This window comes from Aethalodelphis obliquidens, unplaced genomic scaffold (assembly GCF_003676395.1).
Source record: "Aethalodelphis obliquidens isolate GAN/ISIS:26980383/991018 unplaced genomic scaffold, ASM367639v1 scaffold4, whole genome shotgun sequence".
Taxonomy (NCBI): Eukaryota; Metazoa; Chordata; class Mammalia; order Artiodactyla; family Delphinidae; genus Aethalodelphis; species Aethalodelphis obliquidens.
The window spans coordinates 10031796-10049778 of NW_020837948.1; the positions used below are offsets into that span (position 1 = coordinate 10031796).

General features: G+C 40.9%; 1 protein-coding gene across 1 annotated transcript in view; it reads right to left on the minus strand.

Annotated features, from left to right (window-relative positions):
• The window catches only part of CHSY3 (chondroitin sulfate synthase 3), a 278620-nt gene extending 262563 nt beyond the window's left edge, over positions 1 to 16057 (minus strand). Inside the window, exons 1-2 of the mRNA XM_027098554.1 lie at positions 14745 to 16057; positions 11189 to 11472 (exon numbers count right to left, since the gene is read on the minus strand). Coding sequence (XP_026954355.1) covers positions 11189 to 11472; positions 14745 to 15546 — 1086 coding nt within the window. The 5' untranslated portion in view covers positions 15547 to 16057. The remainder of the gene's footprint in view (positions 1 to 11188; positions 11473 to 14744) is intronic.
• Between the last annotated feature and the right edge of the window lie 1926 nt (positions 16058 to 17983).

Consider the following 17983-nt stretch of genomic DNA (forward strand, 5'->3'; position numbering starts at 1 on the left):
TGACATAAAATATTGCATAAAAGATCTGGTAAGTCACACAATAAATGGAAGTCCAAATTCATAACTTAACATTTATTATGCTTTATGCTCATTATCCACTTACTGGCCTTTTAGTAATAAAGCACCCCTGTGACTCCCCATTAAATGTCTTCACAAGCTCATACATTAAGAAATGTTTTATATATACAGATATACATTTATACTAAATATGATATAATACACATAATTGGTATGTATATAATCAACATGCAGTCTGATAATACAACAGAGCAATACTCCTGCCTATATAATCTGGGAAAGTTGTTCAAGCTATGTGGGCCTCACTTTTCAAATATTTACAAAGGGCTACAAAGCCATGTATGATACCTGACCCATCATCTCTCACCCCTTTTCCTCTCTGATCTCACATTTTACTACTCTCCCAGCACCTTCTCAACTCTAGTTTCTCTTGCCTTCTGGCTAGTTCTTGACCTGCCAAATACATTTCCCTGGGGACTTGTCCACCTACTGTTTTTGGCTGGAAGGCTTCTCCCTCAGATATCTGCATGGCTCAAATATCATCTCAGTGAGGCCCACCAAACAATCCTATTTAAAACTGCACACCCATCATCCTGCATCCCTTAGCCCCTCCCCTGCTTATTGACTGTCTTTCCCCTCTAGAAAATAAGGCAAGGACTTTTGTCTATTTGTTCTTTCTTTTTGACTGCTCTAACTCCTGCGCCTAGAAAAGTGCCTGGAGTATCAGGTGCTCAGTAAGTATTTGCTGAATAAATGAATGATGAGCGAGACTCAATGTACCCAAAATAGAAGTCACTTCTTCTCTGCTCATGCCTCAAATATACCAATCACCGAAAACTACTCTTCTTCCATTACTCCCTATTGCCAGGAATATTATAATACCATCACCTGAGTCCAAAACCTAGGAGTCACCTTAAACTTTCCCCCATTCCACCCTTACATCTCACCAATCACCTACTTTGGTCAATTCTCTCTCCTCATTACCTCTCAATTCCTTCTCCTCACCTCCACTTCCACTTTGACTCTTTGATCAAGACTCATCTCTCATTTGGTCTGGGGCAACAGCCTCCTAACTGTCTTGTGTCACTATCTCTAGGCACAAGAGATAATCCATCCTTCCATTCATCTAATCCATCCTTCCATGCTCCAGCCACTGAACGGTAATCTGATCATGGTTACCTATGAAGTATTCTTCAAAGCTCCAAATTATGGAACAGATTTTTCACTCTGACTGCTCATTAGAATCACCCAGAAAGATTTTTAACATACTATTCATGGGCTCCATAATAAGTGGATCTAAACCAATTACATCACCCCCACTAATTCTAAGAATCACTGATCTACAAGGTATACTCTAAACCTTTGAGGATGACATACAGGGCCTTTCACAATCAAGATCTACCAACAGCTTTTGAGCCTCATGTCTCCTGCCACCAGATATGCTTGAATCAAACACACTATTTGCTATCATGCTATTCTTCCACCTTTGCCTTCCCATGTATCCCCACTCACCTGGCAATGTCCCTGTGCATGACTTCTAGTTTGGAGGAAGCACTGCATTTTCCTGTTCTCCTTGGGAACTTCTTCCCTTACATTCCTGTGTATCTTATACTTCCCTCCGTTATAGCAGTCAGCTATAGCAGTGGACAAGGAAATATCTGAGAATAACTGGCTGAAATCAAAGTTATTCATTTAAGTTTTTAAGTAAGTTTTGGTTTCTGTACTCAATGAAATGGATCACTGATACCTTTTTTCCTTTTGAGCTCCAATTCAAAAAGTCATTGTTAAAGCAAACAAGTCAATGAAAACATTCCACCTATACTTTAAGAGCTCTATTACTATATAGTTATTCAAATGTAATAAATAAAACCATCAGTAACACCTTAAGCCTTTCATGAATAAACAATGTATTTTTTTCTAAATATGTTTTAAAATCAATCTTGTATTTTTCTAAAACAAAAAAGTAATATATATGAACCATGAAAATCAGACCATGAGGAAACATACAATTGTGAGTGATGGCTTTATATTCATTGTCTTTAAATCCAGTGACTAACTCTCTGGAACAGACGAGTAATAGACATAGAAAGAAATGCAGAAGTGCTGATTCCTTTCCTATAATTTTTCCCAAAAGGAAAATATAACATTTATGGAATAGTTAAGAATGGCTTGTATATTTGAAAACAAAATTAATAAAAAATAATTTATACAAAGGTCTAAACCCTAGAGCCACATTAGAATCACCTGGGAAGTTTTTAACACTACCCATGCTACAGGCCTCACCTGTAAAAGACTCTGATATAATGAGTCAGGGATGGGTTCCATCACCAGAATTTTTTCAAAGTTCCCCAGGGGACTCCATTGCGCAGTCAGGGCAGAGAACCACTGAATCAGCACCCTCCCTACTACAGCAAAGCCCAGCTTTCAGAAGACAGTTGCAATAAACGCTTTCCAGTCAACATTATTTCTTTCCCATGAGAGGAAAAAAAGAATATGAACATTGTAAATTGGAAAATATTAATAATAGTTAACAGTTATATAGGAATTAGTACATATCAAGCATTATTCTAAGGGCTTCTAATACATTGACCTTTTTATTCCTCGCAATGGCTCTGTAAAGTTGGCACTATTTTATGCCATTCTGCTTCTGCAAAAATAGCTAACAGTTACAGAATGCTTAACACTGCCGGGTATTATTCTGAGTGCTGCTATATACATTAACTCATTTAATCTTCACAACAGTGTTGTGAGGTAAGTACTGTTGTTATATCCATTCGACAGATAAGGAAACTAAGGCACTGAGAAGTTAAGTAACTTGACTAAGGCCATTCAGCTAGTGAATGGCAGAGCTGGGATTTGAAGCCAGGTAGTATAGTGCCAGACTTAATTAAAAAACAAAATCCTGGTGTTCTGTGCTATATAACAGGCACAAAATATATTAATATGCCATAAAATTACTAAACACGTCTTTGGTTTTCTCCTCTTCAGGAGACAGTAATACAAATGAGAGGAAGATGCTCACTTAAGAAAATTAAAATAAGAATCATTTGATCCTAGTTCCAAGACAGGTACCAATGTTGGACCCAACTGGAGCTTTCATGACTTAGAAGGAAAAAGATTGAGAAGGATGACAGAGATGGGAAACCCAACTCTGTATCAGATGTGAAAGCAGAGATTGGTTAGAAGCCTGAGTTCTCCTCCCTGGGGGCTCCATGAGGAAAAGGAAGGTCTGTGTGTCCACTGCTTATAGAACGTGCTCAATAAATGTTTTTGAGCAAATGAAATCAACTGGCTTTTAAGATGTGAGATGACTGAATTCTAAAGCAGAATACTTAAATTTATTTTCACCCTATATTTTTTTTCACATTTTAAGATACTCATCATGAATATTAAATAATCTTATTTCATTTAAAATTTATTTTTGTATAATAGACTATTAGATTAAAACATTGTTTCATCATTAAAATGATGATCTTTAAATATTTTAATCTGTGCATGCAAAAATTTACATTAAAATTAAATTATATAGTAAATTTAATAAATATATAATTATTTATATAACTGATAGAAGTATAATTATTAAATTTATGAAAAAAGACACTTCTAGGGCTTCCCTGGTGGCGCAGTGGTTGAGAGTCCACCTACCGATGCAGGGGACACGGGCTCGTGCCCCGGTCCGGGAAGATCCCACATGCCGCGGAGCGGCTGGGCCCGTGAGCCATGGCCGCTGAGCCTGCACGTCCGGAGCCTGTGCTCCGCAACGGGAGAGGCCACAACAGTGAGAGGCCCGTGTACTGCAAAAAAAAAAGACACTTCTAATAATTAGCTCAAAAGCTAGGTAACCACACTGATAACTCAAGGCCGAGTTATTAGGAATTCTCTTGGGCCTGACTCACGGCTCCTCAGGTGGGGTCACCATCTGGTCCATGATCTTGCTGAGGAGAGCACAACCACAGATCTTCCCTTAATCAAGGACACAATGGCTACACTCTGGGTTTTCACCAGAGAATATGCATAATTCAAATTTCCTGTTGGCCAACCTAATATAAAACATTTGCCCGAGAAGTAATACCCATAGACGGCTCTCTGAAAAGTATTCTGAATTTTAAAATACAGTCACGGAAGTTATCCAACAATGGTGTACCTGACCATAATAGCATTGTCTCTAAGTAGAATTCCTCCTGAAGAACTGCCCTTGTGCATTACAGTCTTGGTTTATATTGAGGGAATTTATTAGAAACAGCCAAGCAAATCATACTATTCTACTTATCAAAGAAGTGGTGCTGAGTATGTGATCCCTCAGAACCCCTGTCTGCTCCGTGGGGAAGATTTCTCCCAGGTCTTAGTATCAAGTCAAGCTAGGGTTCTCTTTAATGCCAGGAAAAAAGGAACTCAACATGTATTTTTCCTTTTTTTTTTCTTATTCTTCTATATATGTCTTCCTTTTTCCCTTATTTCTTCACATTTTAATTTTATTTTATTGTATGTTACTTTTATTAATCTGTATATTTCTTTAAACCATCTACTCTATAAATAAATATGCTCTACAATAAAAATGAATGAAACAGAAAGGGATAATGAAGAGTTCAACTACCACTGACTGTGAAGAATGAGGGATACAGCTTTCAAAATTATAAATGGTGAGTGAAGATTTTAAAATCTCAGAATATTAAGAAATCCATTTCATTCATTAGTTCCCAAAACAATGCCGGTTGAATTTTTTAAATAAATATATTATTTTCATTCAGTTAATTTAGAAACTTGTAACATGCTTTTTATACTATAAATGTCCAACGCCTTTGCAAGACAGGCTAACATTAAACGTATGTCATGACTCAAACTGATTTATTTGTGGTCAAGCCTTAACGAGAGTATTGTTTAACAGGACAGTAAATGAAAAGAGCATGAGAATTCTGAGGAACTGCAGCCCCTCAGTTTTTCAGTTTACATGTTTTCCTATTGCTCAATAATATCAAATAATGACTCATATGATTCAAGACACTGATTTTATTTAAATGAAGTTTATGTTTAGCTTAAACACCTTATTAAAAGTTACTTTTAATATATTTTGTGCAAAAGAAGTAACATGCTATAGTCAAAGTAAAATGCAGTATAGTTATATGATAGATTACATTTTTTTGTATGTTGAGCACTAATTCATTAATTCACTAGCTGGAAAAGAGATTGAAATGAATGTTTCTCACATAGCTTTTTGGAAACCAAGACAAAGGAAGTGGAAGTAGAAAACTGACTAGAAATTTTTTCAGGAAATTAGAATACTTTTGATCAATTAAGGAGGAAGAGTATTCAAAGTTTTTAACTAATATGAGTGTTTATGTTATCATGGAACTCATTTCAAATTGCGTGGAAGCATCTTCCAAACTTTGCATTTTTCACAACTGTTGGAAAACACACATTGTCAGAATTCAGGTGGTAAGGCATTAGTTAACAATGAAAACAGACTAGCTAAGACTACAAAACATGGAGAAACTGTACCAAGTTTGTCCTTCAACTCACAATGCAATTTTATTTTGTACAATGAAGGAAGCAGTGTGGCAGAAAAGAGATTTCATAAAATCAATGCGGGATGATTTCATCTGACAAGTGGAATGGGGGTGGGAAGAGTAGGTGTGAGAAGCTCACTACTTTTAGTTAAGTTAAAAACTAAATATGACTGAATTAGAACCAAGAAAAGACTGAATTTTTGAAGGACTGAATTTTAGGTAAAAATCCCAGACTTATACTTCTTTCATAGATATTAATATACTTTAGCGGCATAAACCATGTTCATGATACAGTAAAATTAGCATTACAGAAAAGGGAAGCTCATAAGTAACAGAAAGAAGCTAAGAAGGATGTGTGACAGCCCTATAAGAATGGGACAGATATTTTAACCTCAATGGTTATGTTACCAAGAATTTATATGTAGTCACATTTTTTATGGTATAGTTCTCTGGTATTACAAGCCCTGGGAAACACTTCCAGAATATATCCTTTGGTGAAATAATGGAATTTTCTAGGGTGTTTACAGCCTTCAGGGGGCCAAGATTAGACATAAGACATTCTGGTGTGAAATTAACTCTTTAAGAAATCTATTAAAAATCGGTTTAGTCATAAGAAATGATTTTTTAAGCCACAGGGAAGTATTTCCATCAACATGGAACTCTGTTTGCTTTGGAACAACATTTAATTAGACAAAATAAAGATACATATTTTTTGGCTCCATTTAACTGCTAACATTAAAAAGATAAATACACACTATTCTGAAAATGACTCTTAGATGGATGAAATGCAAAACTCCCTCACAGGGAGAAGAAGAATCATTGAAATTATTTTAATGCTTTAATGTAAGTGATCTCATTAAAACAAAAACCAAAGAAAAGGAACTTCCCATTCTGCTAAGACACAGAATGAAAATGAATTGTACAAATAATTTTTCAACAGTGAGAACTTTCTACTCCTCACTAGTCTAGTAATTTACTAAAAAATACCTATAACAAAGAAAGTGTAACTGTATTATACGATTTACAACTCTAAACAGCCAAGTTTGAAAAACTTAATTCTCTGTAAACTATTTAAAATACACATCTCATTCTCACTAGAAAATTACTTCATTTCCTAGAGAATCTTTTAATGACATTTGCAACGTGTGGATTATCTGACTCAAAGTATCAACACTCTTATGCCTACCTGGTCCAGGCAGTTAAACTAAACGTGCAAGAAGAGGCTGGTGCACAACAATAGGTCATGAAGGGACTCAAGACTGCCTGCCTCTGCTAATGGCATCAAAAAACAAAATCAAGAAAACCTTAAAACACCCCACATGCCAAACGACATTTAAGAGCCATATGCAGCCTCCCAAGCTGCCAGATTGTAGCTCAGATAACTAGAAAAGCAGTAGCCAAGATAGAGCTCAACCAAAAATGTGAACTTGGCCAACAGCAGGTGCCAATAAATTCTAACACTCACAGAGTGTAAAGCATAGAATAATTTTTCGTGATCATGCTTCAGTTAGTCCTCTATACTTATACAATTAAGATATAAATGAGTATAACAGCAACCCACGAAGTCTGATGATTATGAACATCTGCCATATGTCCTTGAAAAGTAGATGTTTCTACCTCTAGGTAGGGAAGGAAGGATCTCAATTCTGACTCTCCAATGGTCTCAGGTACAGAGAGAACCAGTCTGTCTGAGACCCATCAGCAACCAAAGCCCTCTTTATTCAGAAGAAGTCAAGCCACTCCTGGGCCCTATGTGTCATGTCTTGGAATATCAAGGTTGGCCTGTCATGAGCATTTAATTTACTGAGAACGTGATGAGAAACAATGCATATCAAAATGCATTTGTAATGTATTTTATTGCTCGTTAATGACAGAAGAAAGGAAAAGTAGGTAGAGATGACAGAGGAAAAAACAGAGCAAGGGGCCAACAAGCAAGACATATTTTCCCAGACCACCAGGACCTTATCGTGAGGAAGAACCGAAGCTATTAATATATATCACTTCCTGAAACATCTGGGAAACATCAGGAGGGGTTTCCAGCTGCCTTGAGAGACAAGTTCCAGGGTGGTCTTGTGAATTGACTGCAGAATGAGATACTACTGACTCCCTTTCCTACCAAAAATTCCAATGAAATTCAGAAAAGGAGGCTAATCTAGAAATTCGTACAGTAATTTTTTTTAATGTAGATAGAGTCTGATCTGTTTGAGATTCCTTCAATACATATATTAAATAATCACTTGTTAAATAATGTTTTCCACAGCCTCAAGATCAGTTATTTAATATGATACTCAAAGACTGAAGCAAATATTTGTAGTGCATGTCTGAAAGTCATCCATGCTTTATGTTTTACCAATATTGGATTCCTCATAGTTCTAAAATACTGAAACATACTCATTTCTTGTTCTTTGCCAAAAAAACCTTACACTTGTATTCTTCATTGGAAAAAATTTTATTTCATCTGACTTTTTGATATAGATAAATCACTCATTAATAATAATTAGTAAATGAATAAAATTGATGAAACCATATTATATGTAATATCATACATGATCTATTCAGTATTACGACAATAGCTAACACCTATTGACAATTTACTACGTGCCAGATACTATGTAGAACTTTACAAGGATCATTTCACTGTTTCACTTAATCTTCTACAAAACCTATGAGGCAGACACCATTACAATCTCTGCTTTCAATTGAATTAAACAAGGCTCAGAGAAGTAATTTTAAAAAGACAATGAAACTAATGAGTGGTAGACTGGTGACTCAAACCCAAATTCAGTTTATACCTCTCTCTATCTCTCTCTGTTCCTCTATCTCTCTGTCTCTCTCTCTCCCTCCTTCCCTCTCCTCCCTCTTGCCAATATTATGCTTAATTGTATATATACACAGAGAAAGCAGACTTTAATTCAGCAGTAAAGAATACTAGAAGATTCCTAGATTTTCAAATAATGTAATTCATAGACAAGAATAGCTACACGCTATACAATAATTGTAATATTTTTGTCCAATTCTTTTCCTACAAGACCTGCAAGCCTGTTTATCATTTTTAAAAGATAACATTCCATCATGATGCTTCATTTATTCAAACTCAAAAATTGTGAACATGTTTCTGTAACAGCGCTGTTAACTCTGCAAGAACTTTTATTAGGAGGAAAAGTCAAACAAAATCCTAAAAGCTATGGAAAGTTTAGCAAAGAAAATTCAAAATTTTAAGAAAATTCTGTTGTAGATGGTTCTTATAAAAGAAATATGGAAACAAAATTACTGATGGGTTTCATAGTTTATTCTATGACCAGATGTGAAATTTCACCTTTATGTGAATGCCAACCCAGAGTGGAACAGATTAATTTTTCCATATAATGTGAACAGTAGCATAGTTGGACATTTCAAGTAACCTAAAACCCAACCTGGAAAGCCCGAGTTTGGCTGTGCCCCAATCTACCTACTCAGTGTCCAAGAAATGTAAAACACACCCTAATGTTAAAATGCTTAGATATAATTTAATTGTATACTTATCTTTACTAAATTTATTAACAGATAATATTTAATATATTCCTTGGTAAAGAAATTTTCCATTATTCCTTTAAATAAGACTCAGGGTCAGGGTTAGGGTTAGGGTGAGGGTTAGGATTAAATCAATGCCACCTCTAAAATAAATGTTGTTTAAATAGCTCCTTTAAAGATTGAAATCTCAAAATAAAGTCAATTCTATGTAATTGCTTAGCAAAATATAAAGTCAACATTCTGAAACAGTATCCCTTTAGAAGATAACATTTTCTAATGCTAGGAAAAAATGTAGAAATTATTTTTTTCATACAGATTCTGAAGTTAGTGATGGGCAATTGTCAGTCTAAAATTCAAATGTATTGACAAAAGTTAATGTAAACATGGTGATCATAAAGTTATATCCTACAAGACTTGGAGTTCCCTTTGTCTCTTCTTTCACGTCAATTAATGAAAAGATCTAAGATTCCACTTATTCTAACAGAGAGGGTGCAGATCTACTATTAACTCCCCTTTAACCAGAACAAATGCCTATATTATAAATAAAATATTAAATCAATTCTTGAGCATGTAGGTCACCTCAGCATATTTTACTGTCTTGGATCAGGAATGGGCAGGCTGCTATGTGAGGACTGTACCTTCACAGCAGAATCAATGAAAACTTGAATGGAGGGACATAAAACGTTTGTTAAAACTTTCTATGTGATGTTAAGGCAATAAAGCATCAGATAAAATAATTTTCCATCATTATTTAAAATATGATTTTTTTACTCATCCATACAGAGACAATGTCTGAAAAATAATATTTTCATGTAAGCAAATATCAACTGACTGTGTTTTCCATATGAAGTATTTTTTTGCCTTCCAATTAGTTTTATATTAAATGGAAAGACAAATCTTTTTCATTGAGTTTATTAAATTACCTATTTTTAAACTATAATGTGCTTATCTACATTTTTATTATAAAGGTATACGTAAGTTGGTTTTATAAAAGAAAATTAGTTTCTATCAATAAAAGGAAGAAGGTATGTAATAATTTTAAATTTGCATAGCACATATGCCAAGTAACTAGTTACTATTAATACTTACTTTCTGTAATAAATATAAGAAATACTTCCCCATAGTGTAAATATTATGATGCATAAAAAAGAAAGCTAAATTAAGGAAAGTGGGATTACATTTCTAAAAGAAAAATGAATGGGACTGTGTAATCTTGAGGTATAATGACTTCACAGGGGAACAAGTTTTCATAAAATGTTTCTTCGATACTGAGAAAGCATTTAACTCCAACCACTTGAAAACCAAACTGTAGTGAAAACTGCAATACGTTATTTAAGTGTTAAGTAACTTTTACTAAGATTAACTTTCAGGAAAACTGTTTTAAACGCAATGCTTTTCATTTCAAAACCAATTTGTGAAGGGAAAAAACCTCAGATTATTTCATAAAACGAATTACTACAATAAAACAACAGTTCATAACAGATTATTTAAATAATGGGTGCAGTTGAGAAAATGGAATGAGGGCAGACACAAAACAAAATTTTAGAGAACCAGTCATAATATTAAGCAGTTACTTAACATCGTCAGAACTTCTGTTTTTCCACATAATCATGCCTTTTAAAGTTTTGTGAATAAGTCTATTATAAGTGATACAACATTATGAGTTAATTTTTCCTATGCTTTAAAAATGTATGTTAAATTTCCACATAAGAATCTTCCAAGAAACTACAGAGTTTAACTATTTGAAAACAAAGAGATGCGATTATATACCTAACCAAAATAACAACAAACAAAGGACGAAATGCTAAAAGCTACAGCCCAAGAGAACAGAATTAATCCTCTTGTTAGAGACAGGAAACAGATACGCATGTATATAAACACCAATAAAGCAAATAAAGCGAAAGTAGCATCTTCCAGAGATGTAACTATAAACACAAGCTGCTGCTTAAAGTTACGGGTCATGCTAATAAGAAAGCCTTGGACAGGCCTCAGCTCTGATAAGAAAGGCATCTCCCACAATCGCCCTTGTGTCCATCACTGGCTGTTGCTATCATTTTCAAGCAAAGACAAAGATACAGAGAGAATAAATAGAATTAGACTGTAAATTGTCACCCACCTGTAATATGAGAACATTTTCATCACAGCTCAAGTCTTACCTCATAAGACCAGACGCACTGAGTCCCACCAAAACGTCGAACACATCTTCCTACTTCCACGTCCTCGTGAGTCGTGTACATTTCTCTGAGGCATTCACCAATATGTGGCACCATCCTCCTGAGAACCTCGCGACTGAAGATCATTCCAGGTCCTCCCATGCAGAAGTTCTCCCCAGGCTCCAGCCCCAGCTTTCCAAGTTCTTCAATATTCCCCAGGCCAGTCTGGCCCAGGTAGAGGGGCTTGCTGCTATTCAGTGATCTAAGAAACTCTTCCAACTTATCACCTACAAAGAGAAAGGCAACAATCACTCCTTTTCCTAATTTCATAATCATTTATAACACACCAAGCAAGGGAAAGAACTTCCAGTATTGTGCATAAACTCCCCACAAGTCTTATACAATTGAAAAGAAGAAAAACCTCTTTGAATATTCCATTATTTTAAAAATACTAATTTTTAAATTATAATAAAATTTTCATCACATATACCTATCTATCCACCTATAAGATATTGCATTCATCAGGAATGCCCTCTTTTTTAAATGTTTGTATCAAATTACCCAATTCATTATTTTCATATCTAATTATCAATATTTCCTCTGCCAACCATCTCTAAGGATTTCACTCCTCTCAACCCAAACCCAAGAAATCTCTAGTTATTAACTCTACACTCCGTTCTTGTTAAATTATAATAAAATTTAATCAATCTTCTAGTCAATGAAAAACCTTAAGTCTGATGACAGTCATCAGATTTTTTTTTTTTGCGGTATGTGGGCCTCTCACTGTTGTGGCCTCTCCCTTTGTGGAGCACAGGCTCTGGACGCGCAGGCTCAACAGCCATGGCTCACGGGCCCAGCCGCTCCACAGCATGTGGGATCTTCCTGGACCGGGGCACAAACCCGTGTCCCCTGAATCGGCAGGCGGACTCTCAACCACTGCGCCACCAGGGAAGCCCATCAGATTTTTTTTAAAGGTGAAATAATGACAAGGAGAATAAAGACAGGTTTCTTAGCATGTATGAAGTAGTGATAAAATTCTCAGAAATAAAATATTAATATTCAGCCCTGATTGGCAGACCACTGATACCCTGATAATTGATTTAGTTTAGTGTTTTGTCCGTAACTAAACTCAAGTCATATACAACCCAAAAGGTGTGTATATACACATATGTATGTGTGTGTATATACATACATACATAGAGAGAGAGAGAGAGAATATCAAACTTGCCATGAAATATAACACTTTGGAACTTTGGAAAGTACCCTTTTAGGAAAAAATTAACACTTGTTAAAATTTATATAATTGGGTTTATAGTTTGTAAGTTCATCAGAAAAAACAATTTTAAAATAAAGTTCTGTAGCTAAAACAGTTCCAAAGCATTTCGTACTCTACCAAGTAATATACTGGAATAAGTAGTCACCTTCTTTACATTCCCAGTCAGCATTTCTACTATCAGTTTTGATGAGCACAGCAACTGCAGTCGTTATCTTGATGCTATGCCATGCCCCTTGGATTTAGTGAGTTTCAGCTGACTATTATTGGGTTCTTAATACAAAATGCCTTTAATTCTTAATAGAAATGGAAAGAATATGGCATTTCAATGTTCTGAAGGACAATCTTTCAAAGCACTAAAAGATATGACAGAAGTGGATGCTGTTAATGCATTTTGGAAATTGTCTGCAAAGTGTGGCAAACTTCTGCCAGGAAACCTTTGTGATTTTAAAGACACACAGAAGACATGGGGACTATAAGATAGTGGATCTATCAATTATAGATATCTACATAACTTATACCTACCTATAAGATACTGCAATCACCAGGAATGCAATCTTTTTTAAATGTTTGTATCAACTTATCCAATTCATTATTTTCGTATCTAATAATCAGTACCTTCTCTGCCAACCATCTCTAAGGATTTCACTCCTCTCAACCCAAACCCAAGAAATCTCTAGTTATTAACTCTATACACGCAGTCCTTACCAAAATGTGACAGGTTTTTTTTTGGGGGGGGTCTTATTTATTTGTTTGTTTTTCCTTGAGTATGTAAAAGATACTACCTGAATCAGGAGAAAGCAATGAGGCTACAATTAGAGTGGTGTAAACTAAGTAAGGGCTGCCCCCCTTTGACCAAGAAGCTAGGAAATGTGGAAAGAAACAGAGGGAGGGGCTTCCATGGTGGCTCAGTGGTTAGGAATCCGCCAGCCAATGCAGGAGACACGGGTTCGAGTCCCCCGTCCTGGAGGATCCCACATGCGGTGGAGCAACTAGGCCCCTGCGCCACAGCTGCTGAGCCGGAGTGCTACAACTACTGAAACCCACGTGCCTAGAGCCCGGGCTCCGCAACAAGAGAAGCCACCGCAATGAGAAGCCTGCGCTCGCAATGAAGAGTAGCCCCCGCTCGCCGCAACTAGATAAAGCCCGCACAGCAAAGAAGACCCAAGGCCGCCAAAAAACACACGCACACACCAACACACACAGAGGGAGCCCTCCTTCAATACAATCTAGCTACTTCCCTTGTGTTCCTCTCCGCAAAGAGCAAGACTGTAAAGATTTCCTCCCGCTCTAAAGAACATTCCTCTGCTCAGTTTAGCAATCTCTGGCCAGAGCCACTCACACGCAGGGTGAAGGACCGCGCCTCTTTTAAAACGGACAAAGTTTTCTCGTGCTGGGGCTGCGCGTGGTTTTGGGAAGGACTTCCCAGCCCCTGCTTAACGCCGCAACCACCAAGATGGACTGGAAAGTATCCAGCCTAGTGTGTGCTAATACAGCTTGGAGCTCCTAGGGTCTGGATAATTCGCAGGCGCTGTCCCCTTTTCCCCCACCACCAATTCCAGTCAATACAGCCATCCCCTCAGGGTTTTACTGAGTTGTTGCTGGGGGCGTAAGGAACTGCTTGAGGCTGCACTGCGGTGGCTGGAAGGAGCTGTGCGCGGGAGCGGCTGGGATGCTCAAGGACCCCCACTGAGCGGCGGGTGGTGCAGAAGGAAAGGAAACGCACAGAGAAGGGTGTGGGACAGCGAAGATGATTCCTCAATCTCACCAGTTCCAAAACTAAGCTTGATCCAGTAAAAACAAAAGGATAGGGGGATAATCAAGATCACCGATCTCCAAACTGGCTCCCGCCTGCATCCTCCACCCTCCCTTTCTCCACCGAGGACACGCCCCTCTGGACCGATTAGGGAAACTACCACCACCTGGGGCTTTCAGAGCAGTGTAAAGTGCGAACAGCCTAAGGCTTAACCCCGAGGTCCCTTTCCTTGCCTTCCTACACGGCAAAGAGTAGTAGCAAGAGATGGGCGGAAACCAGAGCAGCAAGAGTGAGGAAGGCGAAAAAAGCTGGGCAGGTGTGAGGAGGGTCCAGACCGCAGGAGAGGAGGAGGAGCGGACTAAGAATGGTGGGCGGAGGCGAGCGGGGGTGGGGGGCGACCGGCTCCGGGCGGCAGGAGCCCGGAGCACGTGCTGGCAGAAAAGCAGAGAGGGGCTGGCCAGGGATAGGGGCTGGCTTTCCTGGCAGAGAAAGGAGGCGGGGAGACGGGACAGCAGGGGCTGGGAGGTCACCTTTAATGTAGACATCGTCGTCGGCGCGCATGAACCACTCATACTTGTCCAGGTAGTGGTCGTGCATGTACTTGATCATCATGAAGGACTTTTTCTGGGGAGGATAGGAGTCGTCCACCCCAGGCAGCGCGATGACAGGCAGGGGTGGCGGGGGGTGGCCAAGCCCAGCGTTGGGGGGCTGCTGGCTGGAAAAGAACTCCACACGGCCGGGGATAAAGCGCGCCCAGGTCCGTTGCACTGCCAGCGCGCGGCTGCCCAGGTACTTCTGCGCGGTCATCACCCCCACGTACAAGAAATCCCGGGGTCGGGAGCTCTGGGCGGCGGCGCCCCCGTCTCCGCTGCCGTTGTGGCTACTCCCCGGCCGACCGCCTCTCCGCTTCCCAGCCGCGCCTCTATCCTCCTCCTCAGGTTCCCCTTCGGCCACAGGGGCTCCAGGGAGCCCCGTCGCGCCTTCGGGCTCGCGTCCTCGCCGCTGCTGCTGCAGTGGAGGTGGCTGCTGCCAGGGGCTGCTGCGAAAACTGGTTACCCCCGGCGCTGCTTCAGGCAGCTGCGGCCCCTGGAGCTCCTGGCGCGCTGGGGGCGGCGACTGCTCCGGCCACTGCCGGGCATAAGGCTGAGGGAGCGGCTGCTGCGCGCCGGCGCCAGCGGCCGAGCGGCCGTAGTAGGAACAGAGGCTGGAACCGCGTCTCTTCCTCTCGCTCAGCTCGGCCACTCTGGGGGCAATGAGCCAGGACGCGGCAGTGAAGCCCAGCACCAGCCCCAATGCCACGCTCATCCAAGGGCGGCGGGAGCGCACGGCCATCGCGGCTGCCCCGGGCGCTGACGCTGGCTGAGCGGCTGCGGCGCTGCGCAAGGGTCTGCCGCTTCACACCCGCCCCTCCTACGCCTCAACGCCCCCAGCCCCGGCCGCCGCCCGCAGCCCAGGCTCTGACGCCGCCTCCGGGTCTGAGCGCTCCGGACGCCTAGCCGGCGGCGCGTTGCAGATGCTGGCCGAGCTCCCCGCTCCGAGCGAGGGTCGGGAGTGAAACTTCTCCCGGCGGTGGCGGCGACGGCAGCGAGAGGAGCTGCAGGAGGAGGAGGTGGAGCGGCGGCGGCAAGGCGTCCGCTCCTAGGCTGCCACCCTGTCACTTGCGCGCCTGGTCCCTCCCTCCTCCCTCCTTCCCGAGCCCCCGCCCTCGCTCCCCCCGCCGCCGAGCTCCGGACTGGCCCGGAGGAGGAGCCACGAGCACCACCGCTGCCAGCCGGGGAAAGCGCGGGCCGCGATATTTCCCGGTCACCCGCCCTCGGACGCCCCCCGCCCGCGCCTAGGTCCAGAGCCGGCCTCCTCTCCGGAAGGAAACGATCCCTGTCGGGCCGCCTCCGGCTTCCAGCGCCGACGCCCCCTCGTCTCTCCTCCCCCGGTCCTAGTTCTCCGTCCCATTTCCCGTCCCGTCCCGCCCCTCCGCCAGCCTCGCAACACCCGCGTCCGGGGGCTCCGCCGCCCTCCTCCCAGCGCGTCGGCTCCACTGACCTCATCAGCGGAGCTCGGGTCCCAGAGCCCCCGACGAGCGCCTGCAACTCCCTTCCCGTTCGCCTCCCCCAACCCACAGCCGGTTACGTCCCGGCGTGACCCTTCCCCATTCTGCCCCGCCCAGGTCCGCCCAGGCTCCTGTCTTCGCGTTTTCGGTCTTTTTCGCGTTTGTTTCGCGGCTGCCACTTCGGGTCTACTCTCTCTACTCCTTATCCCGCTCACTGTTCAGGAAACCATCTGTCCCACCCTAGCACCTCTCCATCCAACCTTACCAACTCCCCAGTCCCTACCTGCATCCTTCACCACTTTCACCACTACTTCCCAGTTGTACACAGAAGCACCATTGTCACTCGGTGTCTCTCCTAAGAAAATCTCCGGAGGGGTTGGAAATACCTACCCTGAAAGGCTAGGGGAAGTCACGGTGAGTGGGGGGCTTCATCCCCAAAGAAAATAAAAATTCCATGTTCCTCACCTGTTGAGTTGCGGCATGTGGGGCTGCCTAGTGGTCCCCTCCTCAGCTCTCCGTTGGTTTCTTGTCTAGAAGTGAGAACCATGAACTGTTTGCAGCCTTGGTAGAGACTAGCTCAGTAGGATTGGCAAATGATGGAGAAATGTGAACAAATAATAGAGCCAATAACCAGAAGGTTCAAGCTAAGAAAATTCTTATCCCCCCTGGAACTTAACCAGAAAATAAAAGAGAATATAATTTTTATTCTTGTCTATAAAGCATTTTCTTTTCTAAGGCAATGACAGGAAATGTTTCACCTCGACAATTAGGGAAGAAAAATCTCCAGCAACAGAATCTCAAAAAAAGGTTAACTGGTATTGGCCAAAATCATTGAAAGTTATATTGTGAAGAAATTACCTGAAGATATGTGAAGTTTTGAAGAAGGGAACATTTAAAAGCTTTCTCTCCAGAAGTTGTGAATCTAACTACAGTCTGAGGTGCATTTGGCATCCCAAGCCCTTTCCTCTTCCTCAGATTTCAGTCTTCTGTTTTGTACATCAAACGCAAAGGGATGGTATTGAATGGCATGAGACATAGGGCTCCATCCAGCAAGGTGCTGGCAGCGTCCTTGGAACAGTAGGCCTGCCTGGAGCCCTTGGAGGGGTGGTTCTTTCCACACCAGTAACTGGCTGTGCATGAGCACGTCTGACTAAATGTTTCATCTGCCGGACAATGAAGCTCCTTTTCCATGGCTAGGTCTTGCCCAGAAACACTTGGGAATACAGATTACTGAACTCTTTCTCAAAGTTTAATTTTAGTTAGAATACAAAACTAATCAAACAAATAGGCCCCTTCTGATTGAAAAATAAATCTTCCCAAGGACATTTTAAACTTTCTAGAATAGTGCTGTTCAATAGAACTTTCCGTATAATGGAAATTTTCTTTATCTGTGCCATCCAATACAGCAGGCACAAGCCACGAATGATTACTGAGCAGTGGAAATTTGGCTAAAATGGTTGAGGAAAGGAATTTTCAATTTTATTTAATATTAATTAATTTTGATTTAAATAGCCCCATGTGGCTAGGGGGTTACCATGTTGGACAGCACATTTCCAGAGGAAATTCATAACATAGCCCATTACCTGTGGTCCACTGTGAAGAACAAATAGTCCACTGACACACCAGCATACTCTCCCCTGGAATATCCAGCCCATCATCGTTCCACTGGGTGCAGTTCATGTAGCTGACCTACAAAATCATTAATTCTTAGCAAATACGAAT